This window comes from Podarcis raffonei, chromosome 6 (genome assembly GCF_027172205.1).
Source record: "Podarcis raffonei isolate rPodRaf1 chromosome 6, rPodRaf1.pri, whole genome shotgun sequence".
Taxonomy (NCBI): domain Eukaryota; kingdom Metazoa; phylum Chordata; class Lepidosauria; order Squamata; family Lacertidae; genus Podarcis; species Podarcis raffonei.
Window position 1 is genome coordinate 94,576,237 of NC_070607.1, and position 19,645 is coordinate 94,595,881.

A 19,645-nucleotide genomic window follows, 5' to 3' on the forward strand; every position below is an offset into this window, starting at 1 on the left:
GACCCCAGCTCTTCCCTTCAGTCACTGGGATCTTTAAGGACTTAATGATCAGATGGGCAACAGCTTGGGATGACAGAGCAATGATGCAAGCATTCTTAAGACAAGAATCCCTCCCTGATCCTGACTGAGAACATACAGAGAGGCAGGAACTCTCAGAGGGCTGCCAACTCCTCAAAGGTAAGGCTGTTCTCACCTGGGTTCTTGGCCAGCCGCAGCCTCTCCTCTAGCTTCAGGCTGTGCTCAGGTTTGTAGCCACAGCCGACCCCCGTCAGGGAACAGCAAGCTTCATCAAACTTCTTTTTGTGCTGCGGCCGAACAAACTGGTAAAATTCTTGCATAGAAAAGAAGGAAGGGTAAGTTCGTAGAATCAAACACTGAAAAGGTGCTTTATTCAGGAAGGCATCAATATGTTCCTAGAAATTTGTCACCCCCCACCTGCCTGTTCCAAAGTATTTTCAGGGAACAACAGCAGCACATTGACAAAAGGCGGCTTGCCACCTTGAGATTAATGTTCCATAGCTCATGTTACAGTCTATTCAAGTTCTGACAAGTGATGGAAACTGCCGCTAATACCAAATTTCTTTCAAAACCATCTTCAAAAGGAAAGCCCTGCTGGATTAGAGCCAAGGGTCACTCTGTCTTGTCCTGCATTTCATTTCCAGCTGTGGCCAGACAGATGCTTCTGGGAAGCCCATAAAGGCAAGAGGTCCCTCATTGTTCCTCCACTCCCTGCTTTGGTATCTGGAGGCATGCTGCATCTAAACTTCCATCTAGTTATCACAACTATTAGCTTTTGAAAGACCACCCTCCTCCAACCATGAATTTGTCCAATCGCCTTTTAAAAGCATCTAAGCCAGTGGCCACCACCACATCTTCTAATAACACACAGGGTTAGGCCACTGGCCCGATTATTTTATTTTTATTGATATTATTCCAAGGTGTCTATCCCGCGTTGTCCCAATGCCTGCATTTCCCCCCTTCTGATGTCTCCTTCTGTCTGCTTTACATCACCAAACAATGACTATTTCCCCCTCTCCTATATAACCAAGCAGAAAGAACGTGCATCTGCATCCTAAAAGTCAGGCTTAAGTGAGGAAACTGCTTGTTTTTCCAGTATCACAGACACACAATCGCAAATCCAAACGGATTTCTTCAGCGAGCCGATAAAAACAGCCAACATTACCTGTTTGCACAGGAGAAGGAATAACAATAAAAGGATAATTAAAAAGTGCAACCAGCACACAGGTTATGTCTCCTGCATTGCACTTTGCAGAAGACCTTTCATTAACCATAATAATTTGTGCATGAAAACCAGCAGGTGCCCAGAAGAGACGTCCAGGGGCCACAATACCTCGCAATAGGACATGTTTTTTCTGGTCTTCCACAAAAAGTGAGCTCATCTGGCACAACATAGTACTGAAGTCATTTGTGGTTTTGTACTGCTGCAGAGCCCTTGAGAACGTGTTAAAATTCAGCTGGCTCAAAGACTGCTTCACGGTTGCAATGAAAGCTGCAGCCCTGGCAGTTTTAGTCTCTGAGAGGTCTTGGGCTTTGCCAGCCTGCTGAAAAAAAAGAGAGAGAGATTTAAGTAAGCACGATCCACAAGCAAGCTCTTTTTTGCACACACTTCTCCAGACCCAATTTCTTCCTTGTAACAAATGATTAGGGAAGAAGAGTTCTCCCTTCTCCAAAGCAACCAAGGGGAGATGGAATTGTTTTATTTTATTTAACAAAGTGTATATACCACTTAATTGATAGAAAACCTCTAAGCAGTTTTCTTCTTTGTTCTACAAAGGGAAATCTAAAATAGTAATTAAAAATACCTGCAGATTAAAAACACCAGCAAATTCATTAAAAATATCAACAAAGGGAGGATTAAAAAACAAGGTCATGTATAGTTTTTAAATTACAAACAAGAGCGACAATTTAAAAACAATGGTACATTGCATGTTATAATTAAATGCCTGGGAAGGTTTGTGGAAACAAAAGGTTTTAGGAGATGAGCTTCAGGAAATAAACCAGGGGTGAGAAACTACAAGCCTGGGTACCAAACGTGGCCCAAGACCCTCTGTGGGTCCCACTGGTCCCACATGCCATGCCCTCCTTGAGTGCCTTCGCCCACCTGCCTGCCTGGAATGACTCGTTTGCCTGGAAGGAGGATGGAGAGGGGGGTGTGGGGGTGGGTGGGTGTATGGAAACCTCTGACTTCTGCATGGCTGGAATGGAACCTACCATGCAAAGGTAACAGCTCCATGCACCACTGTGCCTGGTTTAGCACTTGGCCCCATCTAACACTGGCATGAGGCCCCTGAAAGGCTGCCGAATAATGTGGCTTTTGGGATGGAAATAGTTTCCCACTACTAACCGAAACCTTTATGCCAAAGCCACTGGGAGAGATCATCAGGAGGTTTGGGCCGGGTGTTCATCAGTATGCGGATGATACCCAGCTCTACCTCTCTTTTAAATCAGAACCAGTGAAGGCGGTGAAGGTCCTGTGTGAGTGTCTGGAAGCGGTTGGAGGATGGATGGTGGCTAACAGATTGAGGTTGAATCCTGACAAGACAGAAGTACTGTTTTTGGGGGACAGGAGGCGGGCAGGTGTGGAGGATTCCCTGGTCCTGAATGGGGTAACTGTGCCCCTGAAGGACCAGGTGCGCAGCCTGGGAGTCATTTTGGACTCACAGCTGTCCATGGAGGCACAGGTCAAATCTGTATCCAGGGCAGCTGTTTACCAGCTCCATCTGGTACGTAGGCTGAGACCCTATCTGCCTGCAGATTGTCTCGCCAGAGTGGTACATGCTCTGGTTATCTCCCGCTTGGACTACTGCAATGCGCTCTACGTGGGGCTACCTTTGAAGGTGACCCGGAAACTACAACTAATCCAGAATGCGGCAGCTAGATTGGTGACTGGGAGCGGCCGCCGAGACCATATAACACCGGTCTTGAAAGACCTACATTGGCTCCCAGTACGTTTCTGAGCACAATTCAAAGTGTTGGTGCTGACCTTTAAAGCCCTAAACGGCCTCGGTCCAGTATATCTGAAGGAGCGTCTCCTCCCCCATCGTTCTGCCCGGACACTGAGGTCCAGCTCCGAGGGCCTTCTGGCGGTTCCCTCACTGCGAGAGGCCAAGTTACAGGGAACCAGGCAGAGGGCCTTCTCGGTAGTGGCGCCCGCCCTGTGGAACGCCCTCCCATCAGATGTCAAAGCGATAAACATCTACCTGACATTCAGAAGACATCTGAAGGCAGCCCTGTTCAGGGAAGTTTTTAATATGTGACATTTTAGTGTATCTTTCATCTTTGTTGGAAGCCGCTCAGAGTGGCTGGGGAAACCCAGCCAGATGGGCGGGGTACAAATAATAAATTATTATTATTATTATTATTATTATTATTATTATTATTATTATTATTCCCCAAGTGACTCATCTACATTTTGGCTTTTAGAGATCACCATTTTCAAGAGGCCACCTGTGCTTTTTGAACAATGAAGCATTTGAGGACTGAGCAATAACACCTGCATTTGGCTTCAAGGGGGTCGCTCATCTTTCTCCTATTATCTGATTTCTCGTAAAGCTCGCTGACTCCTTGAAACATACCGGATTGCTGACTATCTTGATTTTCTTCCTGCCTCCTTTCTGCTCATCCATGAGCTTCTTCTCGTATCGAAGGGAGAGAGTTGACAAACGTTTTGCCTGTAAATGTTAACAGTGTTAATGCAATCTCCTCCCTCTCTTTCAGAAAAATTCCACACTGAAGGCTGGACTTGCCCTCCCAGCAATGCTCAAGAACACAAAAGCAATCTTTGCTCTGACTAGGTATGTCATGCTGTTCACATTTCTGGGAAGACACCCACTTAATGGAGAGAGAACAAAGGGAAGTCATTGTCCTGGAGATGTGGCGGAAAAGCAAGCCAACGTTTAGAAATGTGGGGTTTCCCTGACTGGAAAGTAATGCTAGCACTTCAAAGCTATGGTCAATCTCTTCTGCATCTCCTAGTAACCTCACATTCAAGGTGGGTCGGAGGGTGGGTGGGAATTCAACAGAGACAGAAATAAAAAACAGGCTGCTAACATTTGAAAAAAAATCAGGTCAACTCAGAGCCAATATTATCAAGTGGTGGGATTTAATAATAACACCAAATATGAATTACAATAAAACGTAACTGAAAAACAACAGCAACAACAAACAAACAAAAAAACAGTTAATTAAAATACGGCTTAAAATACAGCTTAAAATGCAGCCTCATTTTAGTTTTGTTGTTGTTGTTGTTTAGTCGTTTAGTCGTGTCCATAAATCAAGACCATAAAGGGAGGAAACATCAGATATTCACCCATAAATCAAGACCATAAAGGGAGGAAACAACAGATATTCACCCAAACCAGCTATCCACGCTGGTCCTACATGGGCCAGCAAAAAAGCCAAGAAAAAATTTATATACCAAATCCCATATAAGGGGTCAGAGTGAGTCTAAGCCGAAGGCCAGGCAGAACAGTTCCGTCTTGCAGGCCCTGTGGAAAGATGTCAAATCCTGCAGGGCCCTAGTCTCTTGTGACAGAATGTTCCACCTCGTCAGGGCCAGTGCTGAAAAGGCCCTGGCCCTAGTTGAGACCAATCTAACCTCCTTGAGGCTCGGGACCTTCAAAGTGTTGTTATTTATGGACCTTAAGGTCCTCTGTGGGGCATACCAGGAGAGGCGGTCCCATAGATACGAGGGTCCTAAGTAACTAAGGGATAAGTGAATGTGTGGTGAGGAAGATTCAGATTGCAACCATAATACTGGATGTGTTTTGGTTGTTTTTTTACACCCTGCTCACCCCACTCCTTGAGTGGGAAAACACCCTTTTAGGGAAAACACATGGATATGCTTAAGTACTCCCCAGTGGGTCAAATCGCACAGGCAATTTCTATCTGGAAAACAGCGAATGGGGAAAGGATTAACCCCTGCCCTTTCTCCAGCACTATGCTGTGAATTATCTCCCCGCCTGCTTTTTTACCTTTACAAATTAAAGGGACAGGACAGCCGATAAATGGACCTCAAGTGCCTTGTCTAGAAGAGCTGGCTTTGACCTGAGAATCTAAGAATCTGAGAAAACTGAATAGACACACCTCATTCCAGCAATATAGTGCTGTTATATGACTCTGTCTACGACAGTAAAACAAAACAGATACTGTTTGTCAAGAGATAATAAGCAAGAAATATTCAGGCTCTGAAGAAAACTGAGAAGCCCTGGCTCATGGGAATCTTAGGCACACACCTGTACACCCAGGTGTACTCGTAGTGTTCACTGTAGCATGTAAAAACTTCAAAGGTGTGAAGTGGTGCTTGAGTGACACCTCTGTAGCCTGAGATCTCTGCCTAACAGAAGCATACTAGTCTATTACCTGTTTGGGGAGAGGGTGGGGAGAAATCAGGGACTAGAAACTCAAACTGTGCTCTCATACCTGTTCCTCTCCTGGCAAGCTGTCTTCCTCACCTGCCTCTCCACAGTTCTTTTCATTGCACTCCAGTGCAGCCAAGAGGCTACCAGGTTGTCTTTGTGAGGTGGACGGCCTTTGGTCATACTCTACACACAGGTTGGCCGCTCCATTATCTGAGACAAGATACACAGCCTGTAAGTACCTAGATTCTGAATGTCCCAACTCATTTTTCTCTGCTGAGGGTTAGATCAGTTTGAGACAGGAGGAGGAGGAGGAGAAGAAGAAGTAAAAATAAGAGTATATCCAGTTTAGATGTTCAGAATAAAATGAGAAGAATCCTAAAATTTATACCAATTTCTGTCTTTGGAAGGTAAGCATCCTCCACTTTAAAAGCATGGCCAGCAAGAAGGCTATTTTCAAATTCAGCTGGGGCCAAAATTTTCTGAGCATGTGAGCAACAAGCAAACAATAAAAAGATCTTACAAACAATTCCAATACAGCTGCAGACTAGGAAGTATCCCCACTTAAAAAGCTTGTTGAAAGAGGAAGGTTGTCAGTAGACACTGAAAACAACAACAGAGAGGGTGCCTAATATTCATCCAACAACCTTTTAGAATGTGGATTTTTTTGGAGGGGGAGTTATTGGGTTACTGCTTTTGGTTTGATTTTATAAGTTGTGGTCTTCTTTTGAACCTCCCTGAGACCTTCGGGTATAGGGCGGTGTATAAGTTGAAATAATAATAATAATAATAATAATAATAATAATAATGGAATTCCAAAGTGCAGATGCCAAAGCACTAATGAGCAGATTCCCAAATTGTGAGAAGGGATTTCCTGATAAGGAAACCTGATGAGATGGTAATTCAGGAAGTCCTCACTTTCAGAGTGCAGTGATCAATAGGGCAGAATGGGGGTATTTAAAAGTGTTTATCATCATCATCATCATCATCATCATCATCATTTTTAATGTGCATTTATTTGTGCACCACCCTGGGATCCTTCAGGATGAAGGACAGTCTGAAAGTTAAATAAACAATAAGGCAGAAGTTTGAAGGACTTGGCAGCAAGATTCAGTCCACTAAAGTGTCAGAAAGATGCCCTCTCCATCCATGGACAAGGAAATGAAACAAAAATCTGGGACTAAAAGAAAAGCATGTATGTATTAAGTTTTAGGGAAAGTTTAGTTATTATGGTAAAGATTATGTTCCTGCAGAAGTTTTCAAAAGAGACAGCTGAATAATATATGACTACATAGAGGACTTTTGAGCATTGTTAAATATGGTAAATCTAGAGGCTCTCCCCATTCAAATCATTCTGGTGCATTTGGTATATTTGACTAAATGCTGACGCTGGTCTTAAATACATGGAAACCACCTTTTGTGAGAACACAAGCGATTAACATTTTTTATGGGTTCATACTGACTTCCTTTAAGGAAACCACAGCTGCAGGGGAAGTAATAATTAAGCCGGAACTGATCTCAAATGCTAATAAAGTACAGAAGTATGGAAATCCATTTGTGTTACTTGGATATTAATACTTTGTGATATTAATTTATTATGTTTTATTTTGGTATGGTCTGTTCCTATATGTTTGGCTCTAGATATCTCATTTACTTCTGATTTGCTTTAAATTACATTGTTTTAATTTGGCATAGGACTACCTGAAGGAAAATCTGTGCCCATATTATACCTGACTGGGTCCTGATATTGGCCTCAAAGGCCCTTCTTTCTAGCCTATCACTAAATAGCATCAGTTTAGCACGTACAAGGGATAGGGTCTTTTCAGTGGTGGCCCTACTTTTGTGGAATTCCCTCCGCTAGGAGTTACAGTGGTGCCCCGCAAGACAAATGCCTCGCAAGACGAAAAACCCGCTAGACGAAAGGGTTTTCCGTTTTTGAGCTGCTTCGCAAGACGAATTTCCCTATGGGCTTGCGATTTTTTTCGCTCCCCCCCCCCTTTTCTAAGCCGCTAAGCCGCTAATAGCCTTTAATAGCCGCTATGCCACTAAACCACTAATAGCGCTAATACGCTAAGCCGCTAATAGGGTTGCTTCGCAAGACGAAAAAACCGCTAGACGAAGAGACTCGTGGAACGGATTATTTTCGTCTTGCGAGGTACCACTGTATTTATGGGCCCTTCATTGGTGACATTAAAGAAGGTTCTTTAATTAACTTTCTAATTCCACTTTGCTTTTCAATGATGCCTTTATCTGGCTTCATGTTTTAGTTGTTGCTACTTTAATTTTTGATGCACTGATTTTGTTTTCTGTGTTTTATTGTCTGTCATACTATTATTAATTGCTGTGGCTGCTGTAAGCTGCCTTGTGAGGGTTTTAGTCTAAAAGGTGAGATATAAATAAAGCCCAACAAAAGAGTGTTGCTGTAATCTACCCAAGATGCAACCAAGGCATGTGTAATTCAGGCCACGTCTGTTTTCTCTAAACACTGCTGCTGAACAAAATGAAGAAGGTACTCCTAGCCACTGATGTCACCTGCAATTCCATAAATAATACCAAGTCCTGGAAAATACCCATCCATGCTACAAGCTTCTATCTACATGAGAAGTCTTATCTAACAGCAGCAATTCTCAAGCCTTGGCTTGTTTGCCCTCCCCCATGCCAGAACTGCCTTCAGACAAATATTCGGTGTTTCAACTTTCCCTAGCTCATTTGGCTGACATTTTATGACCTCAGCACACCTTGCCATTTTAAGATTCTGAGGTGAGATTATTCCAGTGCCTATTTTGCACAGCAGGAAAAAGCAACCACTTACCAAACCTCTTCCTTTTCAAACTAGGAACATGGTTGTCCGTGTTGCTGGCTTTGGTCACAGAAAGGAACTTCTCACGTGAAGCCGAAGTTGTAGGGCTGCCTTCTTCTCCAGTGGTGGTGCAGGAGGGGTCTCGAAGTGGGGGAGGAGGCACCTGCACAGAAATTGGAAGCATTACACAAGAAAAATGTAAAACGCTCAACTTCCAACATATTAAGAACCTGCCTAAATATTATGACTTGAACTCTACAGCCTGATTCACACGTCACTTTAAAACTGGAGTCACCATCCTTTTTAGGCCTTTGCATTTTTGAGCAAGTGCTGTAGGAACCACCCACTTTGGTCCCTTCTCCTCACCCTCCTCTGGTCCAGCCCTTTGCCCGTAGGAGACAGAAAGAACGTGCACACAAAAAACCTTTGCTTATCCAAGGGATCTGAGTAAAAATCATACCCAGTGGAATTAGTCTGACCTGAAAGAGGAAGTGAGAAAGACCATCACTCTTCCAACTTCCTCCTCCAGCTCTATGTACTTTTCAAGGGAGAAAAAGGCAAGAGCCCTCACACCTCATGACCAGGGGAAGAATGAGTGGGGTGAGTGGCACTCAGAGGCTTTGTGGGCACCAGGGAGCACCATCTCTAGAGCACCATCCCACCCGTGGGCACTGTGCTCACAAGCCCTGCTTAAAGCCTTCGTTTAAATTAAACTACGGTTTAACACGAATGAGCAACACTTCTTACTTCATCACTTCGCCAAGGAGTAAACAAACGAGAGGTTGGCTTGCCATTATGTGTCTGCCTCTTTACAAACCATAGAGGTAAGCCAAGGATGTTGAGTGACCATCATGGGTCTGTGAGCAAACGAAGAAACCATGAGCACAGGTTTGCATGTAACAAGCCAGCCTCTGATTTGTTTCTCCCCAATATGCTGAAGAAAGGAGTCTGGTAGAAGCACTGTGGGACTTTAGAGCAGTGTACAATAATAGCAAAATGCTCGTTCGCGTTTAACCATACTTTAATTTAAACATGGTAAAAATAGTGAAGGTTAAGACACAATGGCATGATATGGAGAAGTGTGTTGAGAAATGACATGGTTAATATATTAGATTTAGGTGGAAAATGGGCTATACATCTGTGGGACCACGATAATGCCTATAAGGGATACCAGTAACGACGTGGCACGGGTTGATTGTACGACTCTGTCAAGATGCATGGTATAGATGAGCCTCTGGCATGACACAATGTGTGGCCCATCCAAGATGAGATGAGGCCCATCTAATTATACTGGTAAGAAAGTCTAAGGTTAGTCTAGGAGACACACACCCTTAGCAAAGAACCACGTCTCATCTGACCACAGCGTGAAATTATTTAAAACAGGACTGTTAATATAATTAACAACCTGGCAGTTCTGATCCTGAAAAGGTTACTCCAAGATCTACCCATTACATCATTCTCTTGCCAACAGTAATCAAATGAATGATGAAAGCCAAGGGCAGGGCAAGATGGTGACAGCCACCTCAGAATCTGGTTGGAGGAGAATAAGAAGCTGCCTTCTATCAGCTCAGACCACAGGTCCATCTACTGTCGCTTAGTACCCCTCACTTTAGCTGTAATTAAAAACTGCTGTCTGAACAGATTTACAGAACAATGTGCTTCATGCCTGAGACAAGTTTTATAGCTAATGAATCCCAGTTGCACCCCAGAGAATTAGGATGAAACTAGTCATAATGACGGCAAATGTGTTTGTTTAGCCAGGTGCCTGCTGGGCTGTTCATCTCTAAAGTGGGTGGGCGGATGTGTGTTGTTTCCATCAAAAGGGGAAGCATAGGAGGGGAGTTGGAACTCCCCTTGCTTCCCCCCCCACCCCCAATAATGGACGTGAGCCAGATTGGGATAAATTACAAGAGGTGAAGAAGGGGATTATTTTAGACCCATCCGAATCTGGGTTCAGGCCTGGCCATGGGTCTGAGATGTCCTTGGTTGCACTGATGGAAGACTTGCAGAGAGCGAGACAGGGAGAGTGCAATCTTGCTCCTGCTTCTTGAGTGCTATGCAGCCTTTGATTCCATTGACCATGGCATCCTCCTGGAGTGGTTCTGTAGAATAGGAACTGAGGTCACTGTGTTACAGTGGTTCTGGTCCTAGCTATGGGCCTGAGTCCAAAAAGTAGAACTGGGAGAGTGCTTTTGGGCCTCCTGGCAGTTATGCTTTGGGCTGCTGCAGGGCACTCCTCACTCTCCAATGCTGTTTCATATGAAGCCACTGGGAACGGTCATTAGAACTTTAGGGAGAAGGTGCCACCAGCATGTCAATGACATCCAGTTCTCCTCATGCTATTTCGATCAGGGAAGGCTGTGAGGGCTCTGGACCAGTGCCAAGACAAGGCAGTAGGATGGAAAAGAGAGAAAAGGGTGAGCTTGAATCCTAGCAAGAAGCAGAACTGTGGTGCAAGTTGTAGTTCAAAGCTTTTGGAGGCCACGAGATTGATGAAGGCTGTTTTATCTGATGTAAAATATAGACACATCCCCAATTTATATGAAAAAAGGAGAGGTGCCTGAATAGAAAAGGTGTGCATGCCATTGGGTCTAGCTTGGCCCTAAGCAGCCAGATTGGGATTGCTCATAGGAAGTGCTGCTGGTGCTGAACGTACTTGTGCTATAATGGTTGTAGGCTAGGACTGGCAAAACCCAATTTCAAATCACTGCTCAGTCATGGAATTCACTGACACTCTCTCTCAGCCTGACCTATCTCACACGGCCATTGTGAAGAAATTGTTTCTCAGGGTGGGGTGAAGAAGATAACCACAAATGTCAACTTGAGTTTTTTCAGGAAAAGGTGAGGATATAAATGAAATAAATAAAACATTCTGTATTGGTGAAATGAGAAGCCAGATGGCTAGAAATAATATGCCATGATAAGCATGAACACCATAGAACAGTTAAAACCGTTTTTGTGGGGTATGTCTTTTGGAGTGCACTAAAATCAAAGTGTATGATCCATTTGATAACAGAGCTACTATGCCAGAATAACTAAATGAAAGAAACAATAACTAGTGACTAAAGAGAATAACTAATAAAGAGAAAACTACATGATGTATCCTATAGCTGTACTTGCTAATAGGTCTCCCCCACCCACCGCACCCGTTCAAAACAGCTGAGCAGCAAAAAGATGCTGTTGGAAACTCCCTTTGTGCCGTATTTTCATCTGTAAAATAGAAATAATTGTAATCTCTCTCACATGGTGAGAAATCAGTGAAGAGATTAGGATCTTAAGCCACGTTACATATGTAAAGTTCAAGAAGCAAGAGATTTCTGCAGATGCATGCAATATTTATTCAGTCAATAATAATAATAATAATAATAATAATAATAATAATAATAATAATAATAATAATAATAATTTATTTATACCCCGCCCATCTGGCTGGGCCTCCCCAGCCACTCTGGGCGGCTTCCATAAAAACCAAAAATACAGTAAAATATCACACGTTAAAAACTTCCCTGAACAGGGCTGCCTTAAGATGTCTTCTGAATGTCAGGTAGATGTTTATCGCTTTGACATCTGCTGGAAGGGCGTTCCACAGGGCGGGCGCCACTACCGAGAAGGCCCTCTGCCTGGTTCCCTGTAGCTTTGCTTCTCGCAATGAGGGAACCGCCAGAAGGCCCTCAGCGCTGGACCTCAGCGTCCGGGCAGAATGATGGGGGTGGAGACGCTCCTGCAGGTATACTGGACCGAGGCCGTTTAGGGCTTTAAAGGTCAGCACCAACACTTTGAATTGTGCTCGGAAACGTACTGGGAGCCAATGTAGGTCTTTCAAGACCGGTGTTATATGGTCTCGGCGGCCGCCCCCAGTCACCAGTCTAGCTGCCGCATTCTGGATTAGTTGTAGTTTCCGAGTCACCTTCAAAGGTAGCCCCACGTAGAGTGCATTGCAGTAGTCCAAGTGGGAGATAACCAGAGCATGCACCACTCTGGCGAAGGAACATTTTATCATATGTAGTGGGAATGTTAAGAAAGTAAAAAACCTCTGGGAAATGATATATAATGAGATGAAAAAGATGTTGAAATATACATTTTTTAAAAAACCAGAAGCATTTTTACTTGGTATTATAAGTGATGATATTAATAGACAAGATGTTAAATTGTTCTTATATGCAAGAACAGTGGCAAGAGTATTGTTAGCCCAGAAATGGAAGCAAGAAGAAATTCCAACAAAAGAAGAATGGCAGACAAAATTAATGGACTACGCAGAATTAGACAAAATGACAGGAAGGATTTGAAACCTGCGGGACCAGAGATTTACAGAAGACTGGAAGAAATATACAAACTATTTGAAGAGCAACTGTAGTCAACGCTAGCTACGAGAAGTTTTGTAAGGAGAAATATATGAAATATTGCAAAGTAGAGAAAGAATAGAGATAGTAGTTAGGAGATTGAAAGGTAATAGTGAAAGTAAGAAATGTATATTAAGTGAATAGATTGGAAAATTTTCAGATGTGATTGATGGAAGTCAAAAAAACTGTATAAGATGTAAAAGTATGTTTAATTATTGTTGAAAATGATGTTAAAAAAACTTATATATATATATATATATATATATATATATACACACACATACATATATATATATATATATATATATACACACACACACACACCCCTATATCTATATCTATATCTATATCTATATCAAACCCCAAAGTGTATCAGATCCCAAAGCAGTCTGTGAACAATTGGCTGGGCAGCCTTATGCCTCTGGAATGCTAGTCATAAGGTAACTCTCAGACATTTTGCAGACTAATAGCTTTCGCCTATAGATGCTTGAAACTTACAGTTTCCTGGGCAAAACGGAAGAACTGAGACACATCTCTGACGGCATGCCCAAATTTTTCATAAATCTTGATGTAAGGACGGACCCAGGAAGGCAATTGGCTTATTGCATCCGTATTCATGAACCTGTTGGAAAGTGGGAAAGAACACTAGTAAGCTCTGTCAAAAACAGTTTCGGGACATGCCTAGAAATGTTTGTAACACTTTCCCACCAAAACAACCCAGAAGAAAGATGGAATTGAATGTCTAAGTACGCTGCAACATCTGATAACCATTGGTAAAAGAAAACACCTTTGGATATAGCACCCCATAATAATTTTATCCCCATCACAAAAATAACAGACGAGGATAAACAGTATCCTTACATTTACATTTGTCTCGTTCTTCCATACAGCAAAAGGTTAAATGGTAAGTTGCAAAACACTGTGGGATTGCAAGTGCTGGATAAGGGAGTCAACTGAAATGCTGGTCAGAAATCACACATGAATTAGCTAAGAGCTCCAAAACCCCTTTTGGGGGGTTTCCACGTGTGGAAGATAAAGTAGTCATCACCAGGCTCCCCTCCACAATGTCAGCCTCCTTTGCAATTCCTACGAAGAGTCTAATTGATTGACTGAACTATACAGCTTATGAGATCTGCTTTTTAATTCGCCACTGCTGTTACAAATAGATTGGTTTCATAAACCATTCCTTTCCTAGGAAGAGAGCACCAGTTGCAGATAATAGCTCATCTGGAATCGTTCAGTTTCCAGTTACAGGTTCCATTTAGAAAAATAGTGCGTTCCCAGAGGATTGCACCACCCTGCAGGCATGGGAGTGGCCTGAAACAGATTCAACTCTCCCACAGCAGAGAATACTACAACCTGACTTTTAAGGGGTTTAGTGTTGAAAGCCTTCCCTAGGCCCTCAAGCAGAAACTCCAGGCTTGTGGGCATCCCCTCTAAACTTGGCAGGTGTCCCTTAGACACCATATAGGAATAGATATTAATATGCAGCATGAGTAAGTAAGTCTTGAATAAACCATTCTCCATCTATTTGCATCCCATGCCGATAACCTAATACCCCATTTTAGATGGTGTACTACAGAGATAAATTTGTCTGTTTATGATATGGGTGCAATTATAAGGACCACATACTCCAGTTTAGTGACCTTCTTCACTTCTGATGTCACTGCAGTGGGAGAAAACCCGCGTTTTGCACATATGGTGGCAAGCGGTGAGATAGAATCCCCCAGTTCTCAGTCAGAGCATTCCTGTTTTCAAAGAAAGCCGCGAAAAGATGATGCAATTTCTCCCGAAAGAATACGTTTAACTTGGATTATTATTCTAAGACTACTGATGTGGATTTAGAAACCCAGTCTAGCAACACATGAGAAATATTTTGGTTAGATCATATTTCTTTCTTTATTTTGGTTTTGAACCAAGGGATACATGGGTAAACAGTTTTCCTTTCCACTGGCCAGAATAACAACTCAGAGTTTTCTCTGAATAGCTGCTCCCATTAATTTGCCTAGTTCTAGTCACAGGCGCAGCTGCATCCTGCAGGCTTGTGGTTGCACATTATTATTTTTAAATATCACTTAAGAAAGTAAGAGGCCACTGAATCAGGCCTACGGCTCATCTTGTCCTGCATCCTGTTCTCTGAGTGGCCAACCAGATGCCCTGAGGCAAGTCCAAAAGCAGGACCAGAGCATAAGACCGTTTCCCCCTCCTGCAGTTTTCAGAAACTTGTATTCAGGAGCACACTGCCTCTGACTGTGGAGGCAGAGAATAGCCATTGTGGCTGGTAGCCCCAGGTAGCCTTTACCTCCACAGGTTTGTCTTTCAAAGCCATCCAAGTTAGTGGCCATCACTGCCACCAGTGATGGAACAAATTCCATAGTTGAACTATGCATTTGTCCCTCCTGAATCATCCAACATTCAGCTTTGTTGAATGTTCACAAGTTCTAGTAACAGGAAAAGAGGAAAACATTTTTCTATCCACTTTTTGCATGCAATGCATAATTTTATACACTTCTACAGTATCAGGTCAACTCTGACTTGCCTTTTCTCGAAAATAAAGAAAAGGCTTCTGCCATGTTTGTTAGTCTTTGAGGTGCCTCAAGATTATTTTTTGCTGTAACAATTTTTTTAAGTATATATTTTTATTCTGCTATTTTGTTTTATTACAGTAATTTAAACATCTATTTTTAAAAAACTATATGAACACAAAAATCCACACAAAACCTAGAATAGAGAAAACAAAAACATTAACCAAAGAACTGAACACACCCAACCCTTTCCCAAGAACAGGCACCTTAGAAACAAATAAATCTTAACAGCACAGCCATCCTGCATTCTTCCATCCAAGCTCAGACTGAAAATGGGAACCAAGCATGCTCAGAAGAAGTCACAAGGGTGGTCACAATGGTGGAACATTACATTGGAATTACACGGTAACAAGGAAAGCAAGGAAATCAGAGAGGTGCACCAATTGAGCCAATTTGCTGCCCATTCACTTGATTTCGAGAGTTCTTTTGGAGCTCATCACAATCTTTTTGTTCTAACTACCCCGAGCAATTTAGTATCATCAGAAAACAGGGCCACCTAACCACTCTCCCCTAGCTCTAGCTTGTTTATGAACTAATTTAAAAACACAGATCCCAATATGAAACTTTGGGCGATTCCACCTTCTACATTCCTCCATTTGGAAAACTGTCCATTTTCTCCTACTTTCTGAAGGCTTATTCCATGATATAAATAAAATTTATTATTATTATTATTAGCCTGACTCCCTCCTTTGGAAATCTTCACAGAACTTTAGCCTAATGGTTGCCATCAATTTGAGTTGAATTAATTTTAATGAAATGATTTTAGAGTGTTGTATTATTTCATTGTTGTTAGCCGCCCTGAGCCAGCTTTATTATTATTATTATTATTATTATTATTATTATTATTATTATTAGCAAAGCAAGGAGATGGCACAGATGGTACACAATTCAAATACAGCCATACCTTGGCTTAAATATGCTTCAGGTTGAGCACTTTCGGGTTGCGCTCCGCAGTGACCCGGAAGTAACGGAGTGCGTTACTTCCGGGTTTTGCCGCTCGCGCATGTGCAGACGGTCAAAATGACATCATGCACATGCATGGAAGCGGCAAATCGCGACCCACACATGTGCAGACGCGGGTTACGTTTGATTCAGGATGCGAACAGGAATCCGTAATGGATCCCATTCGTATCCAGAGGTACCACTCTAGACGGATATAAGGGGGAGATTATATGACACAAGAACTCTACCCAAGCAAGAAGGAAGGTCACCTGTGGTCACAGAGGAAGATGGCGCCGTAATCCTGTCGATGCCGGATGACTCTACCAATGGCCTGGTTCACTGCACGAGATGCCTGTTGTTTGTACCAGCTGTTCCCGGATAAATACTAAATGTCAAAGAAAATGCATCAAACACCAGACCTAAATTAATACCACCCTTTAAGGAGATGCCCTGAAAACGCATCTGCAAAGAATGCCCTTCTGCCTGTCCCTTGGTTCTCCCCTTCCCCACTGTTTCTGTAGCTTAGGACCACCTCTTTTCTGAAAGAGGAACTGGTCACCCCACTGGCCCAGCCAGCTGGTCCCTCCCTGCCATGAAGATTTATCTGGATTAATAACACTGTGCATTGTGTTTCAGACGTTTGCAACATTCCTTTTCGATAGATGAAAGATATGCATTCATACAAGGTTAACTCTGCCACTTGCAAACTGTCTACAGCCAATGGAGAATTCTCTCATAAATAACCAAGCCAGTTTTAAAAGCCTTCAACAAATATTCCTGTGGCCCAAGGAATTGGGACTGAAATCCATAGAGAAAAGTTGCAATGAGAGAACAGAGACAAACAGGGTCAGACCAAGAATTTTTGCTGCCTGAGGCAAAGGACTTGATGCCCCACTCACTTTCCATGCCAACTGGACTGTCATCGTTTGTCTTTATTTCAGCATTGGTGATGGATCAGACCCAAGAGCAGCAAGCTAGGCTAAGGGGTGCGGCAGGGCATGCCATGTAGCACATACAGTTCAGCTCCCCCACACCTCATCACAGCTACCTGCTCCCTAGAACCTTCAGCCTGAGGTGGCTGCCTCACTCTGCCTAATGGCAGGGCCCGCTTTGATGACAAATATCCATAATATCAATGGGAGAGCTCCCTTCTTACCTGTCCACCAGCAGCACCTTTTGACCTCATCTCATCCAAGAACTGCATCTTTAAAATGACCTTTGGGTCCATGCGAGGGGGGAAAGGAAGGCCTGTAATGATGACACCTCGACCATTCCTGTCCGTGAAGTCCAAACCTTCGCTGGCCTGAAAACAGATGATGTCTGTCACTAAAAGAAGCAGAGACAAATTCCTGCTCCACTTCCAGCTTCTCCAGTCTTCCCTGAGGGTCCCGAACACACTTCAGCTGTTGTTCTGGGTTGGTTCCTGAGTTTTTTGGGGCTCCAGGTCATCTCTGGAAGGGGAGCCACTTGGCAGGGGCATGAGCTCAAGCACAGCGCTGCAAGGCTGCTGTGCCTACTTGCCGGAATTTAAGGTTGCAAACAGGGGGTGCTTAAGATCTGAGCTGTGTCTCTCCGCTTGATGGTGCCAAGGCCTACAATATAATTCTCTGGATGCCTCAGTCTAAAGGCCACTTCATGACTATACTAGGGCAATGTAAGGTAAAGGGACCCCTGACCATTAGGTCCAGTTGTGGCCGACTCTGGGGTTGTGGCGCTCATCTCGCTTTATTGGCCGAGGGAGCCGGCGTACAGCTTCCGGGTCATGTGGCCAGCAGGACTAAGCCGCTTCTGGCAAACCAGAGCAGAGCACGAAAACGCCATTTACCTTCCCGCCGGAGCGGTACCTATTTATCTACTTGCACTTTGAGGTGCTTTCGAACTGCTAGGTTGGCAGGAGCAGGGACTGAGCAACAGGAGCTCACCCCGTCGCGGGGATTCGACCCGCCGACCTTCCGATCGGCAAGTCCTAGGCTCTGTGGTTTAGACCACAGCGCCACCCACGTCCCTCTAGTGCAATTTAGGAGCGATGAAAGTAAGTTGCTGGTTAGGAGGCACTGAGTTAGAATCTCATTTATGGTTTGAACACACTAATTGGCTCTTAGTAGCCCATTCGATCTACACATCAAGAAGTTCAAAAATTCTGCAAGCAGCACTCCGTGAAGGCATCACATGATCAAGTCAGTGGCCTCCTGGGATGTGGTGTTGTAAACAAAAATTGCCCTTTTCCCTTATGGGGTATCCAAGAGCCCATATAGAGTCCTTACTTGGGTTCCCTATTGGTAGGAGAAAATAACAGAGGCCAACCAGAGAATATTGAGAAACAAAGCAGCTAGTAAGCTTGATCTTTATTGATCTGTTGCAACAGGGTGCTCCCCTCACATGCAGGAAAGGAGGAGGACCTAGAAAAATGGTGTGCAAGGCCTTATAAAGACTTTTGAAATTCCCATCCTGTAGATCAAGACCACCCCCAGAAACATCATACATACATCACAGAAGGGGTGTAACCTAAGACCACCCCTCAGATACATCACACCTACATCACAGAAAAGGCGGTCCAAAATAGAAATTTTAATATTGTTTTTCTCCTGTTTTTGTTTATCTCCTGTCTGGAAGGTTACTTGATTGGATTTCCTGGGTAGCCTGGCCAGTCTTTTGTAATGATAAATACTTAGTTCCTGGGCCAGGTCACAGGCTCACACCTTATTCAAACACAGACATACCCTTAAGACAGGATTTGTGAAGGAAAAGACAATGGGGAGGCTGTTCCACTTTGACCATGTAGAGAAAACATTTGCTCAGTTTAGGAATCAAAATGGTTCCAGGTTGGCCTTCCTGTGCTGATCTATGTATGTGCTTGGTTGGTACACTTATGAACATTACCATATATCTAAGTCCTCAAAATTCCTATCACAGTGGAGAGAGCCCTCCAAGGCTGGACCAGGACACACACTAAGTTCCAGGTAAAGTAAGGAGGGTGGCAATAAAAAACTGGCATTTTGAAGCTATAGCACCCTATTTATGGAACACCCTTTTCAGAGAAGTTTCCCTCACAACATCTTTTTTTTATTTTCACCAACAGCATTTTATTTATCTAGACCTTTTAAACTTGCCACTGCAATATGTTGTAGCTTAAGTACATGTTTATGTTTTATCTTGCAGCTTAGATCCACTGTCGGGGGAAAAAATATGATTTTTTAAAAAAAAGATCATATATGGTAAATGAAGGAATGAATGAATAGATACACAAATAAAAAAGGAAAAGGTAACAAGTTACTGTTCTTCTGTGTAGAGCCTTGTCACCGGGAAGTTCCCAGTGGCTGCCAAATAAGGTCTGTAATGTAACCTGAGTATTACGATGGTCAAGAAACATGCCTGACATTTTCACTTTCACTTTCCATAAGAAGCAAAAGACAAAACAAAAACAAAAACCCCAACCGTAAACACAGGAAGCCAGCTTTATTATGTGTTTTGATAACATGCTTCATTTATTTTTATTTTGGCTTCAATGCTGCTGCTTCAAAAGTTAAGCTTGTGCTAGTTACATCATTTTCAAATAGTTCCAGGATATCCTGAGGTTTCTTGGAAGCTTATCACGAGTTT

At 43.2% G+C, this 19,645-nt stretch overlaps 1 protein-coding gene across 12 annotated transcripts in view; it reads right to left on the reverse strand.

Moving 5' to 3' along the window:
• The window catches only part of RTEL1 (regulator of telomere elongation helicase 1), a 72,965-nt gene that overhangs the window by 12,782 nt on the left and 40,538 nt on the right, over positions 1-19,645 (reverse strand). For 9 of the 12 annotated variants that reach the window (XM_053394574.1, XM_053394580.1, XM_053394583.1 and 6 more), the window contains 8 exons: positions 17,202-17,348; positions 16,315-16,430; positions 13,017-13,140; positions 8,191-8,341; positions 5,443-5,651; positions 3,597-3,692; positions 1,352-1,562; positions 194-331 (listed from right to left, as the gene is read on the reverse strand). In XM_053394574.1, the coding sequence (XP_053250549.1) occupies positions 194-331; positions 1,352-1,562; positions 3,597-3,692; positions 5,443-5,651; positions 8,191-8,341; positions 13,017-13,140; positions 16,315-16,430; positions 17,202-17,348 (1,192 nt within the window). The remainder of the gene's footprint in view (positions 1-193; positions 332-1,351; positions 1,563-3,596; positions 3,693-5,442; positions 5,652-8,190; positions 8,342-13,016; positions 13,141-16,314; positions 16,431-17,201; positions 17,349-19,645) is intronic. The other 3 variants (XM_053394577.1, XM_053394576.1, XM_053394578.1) reach the window with 3 other exon arrangements.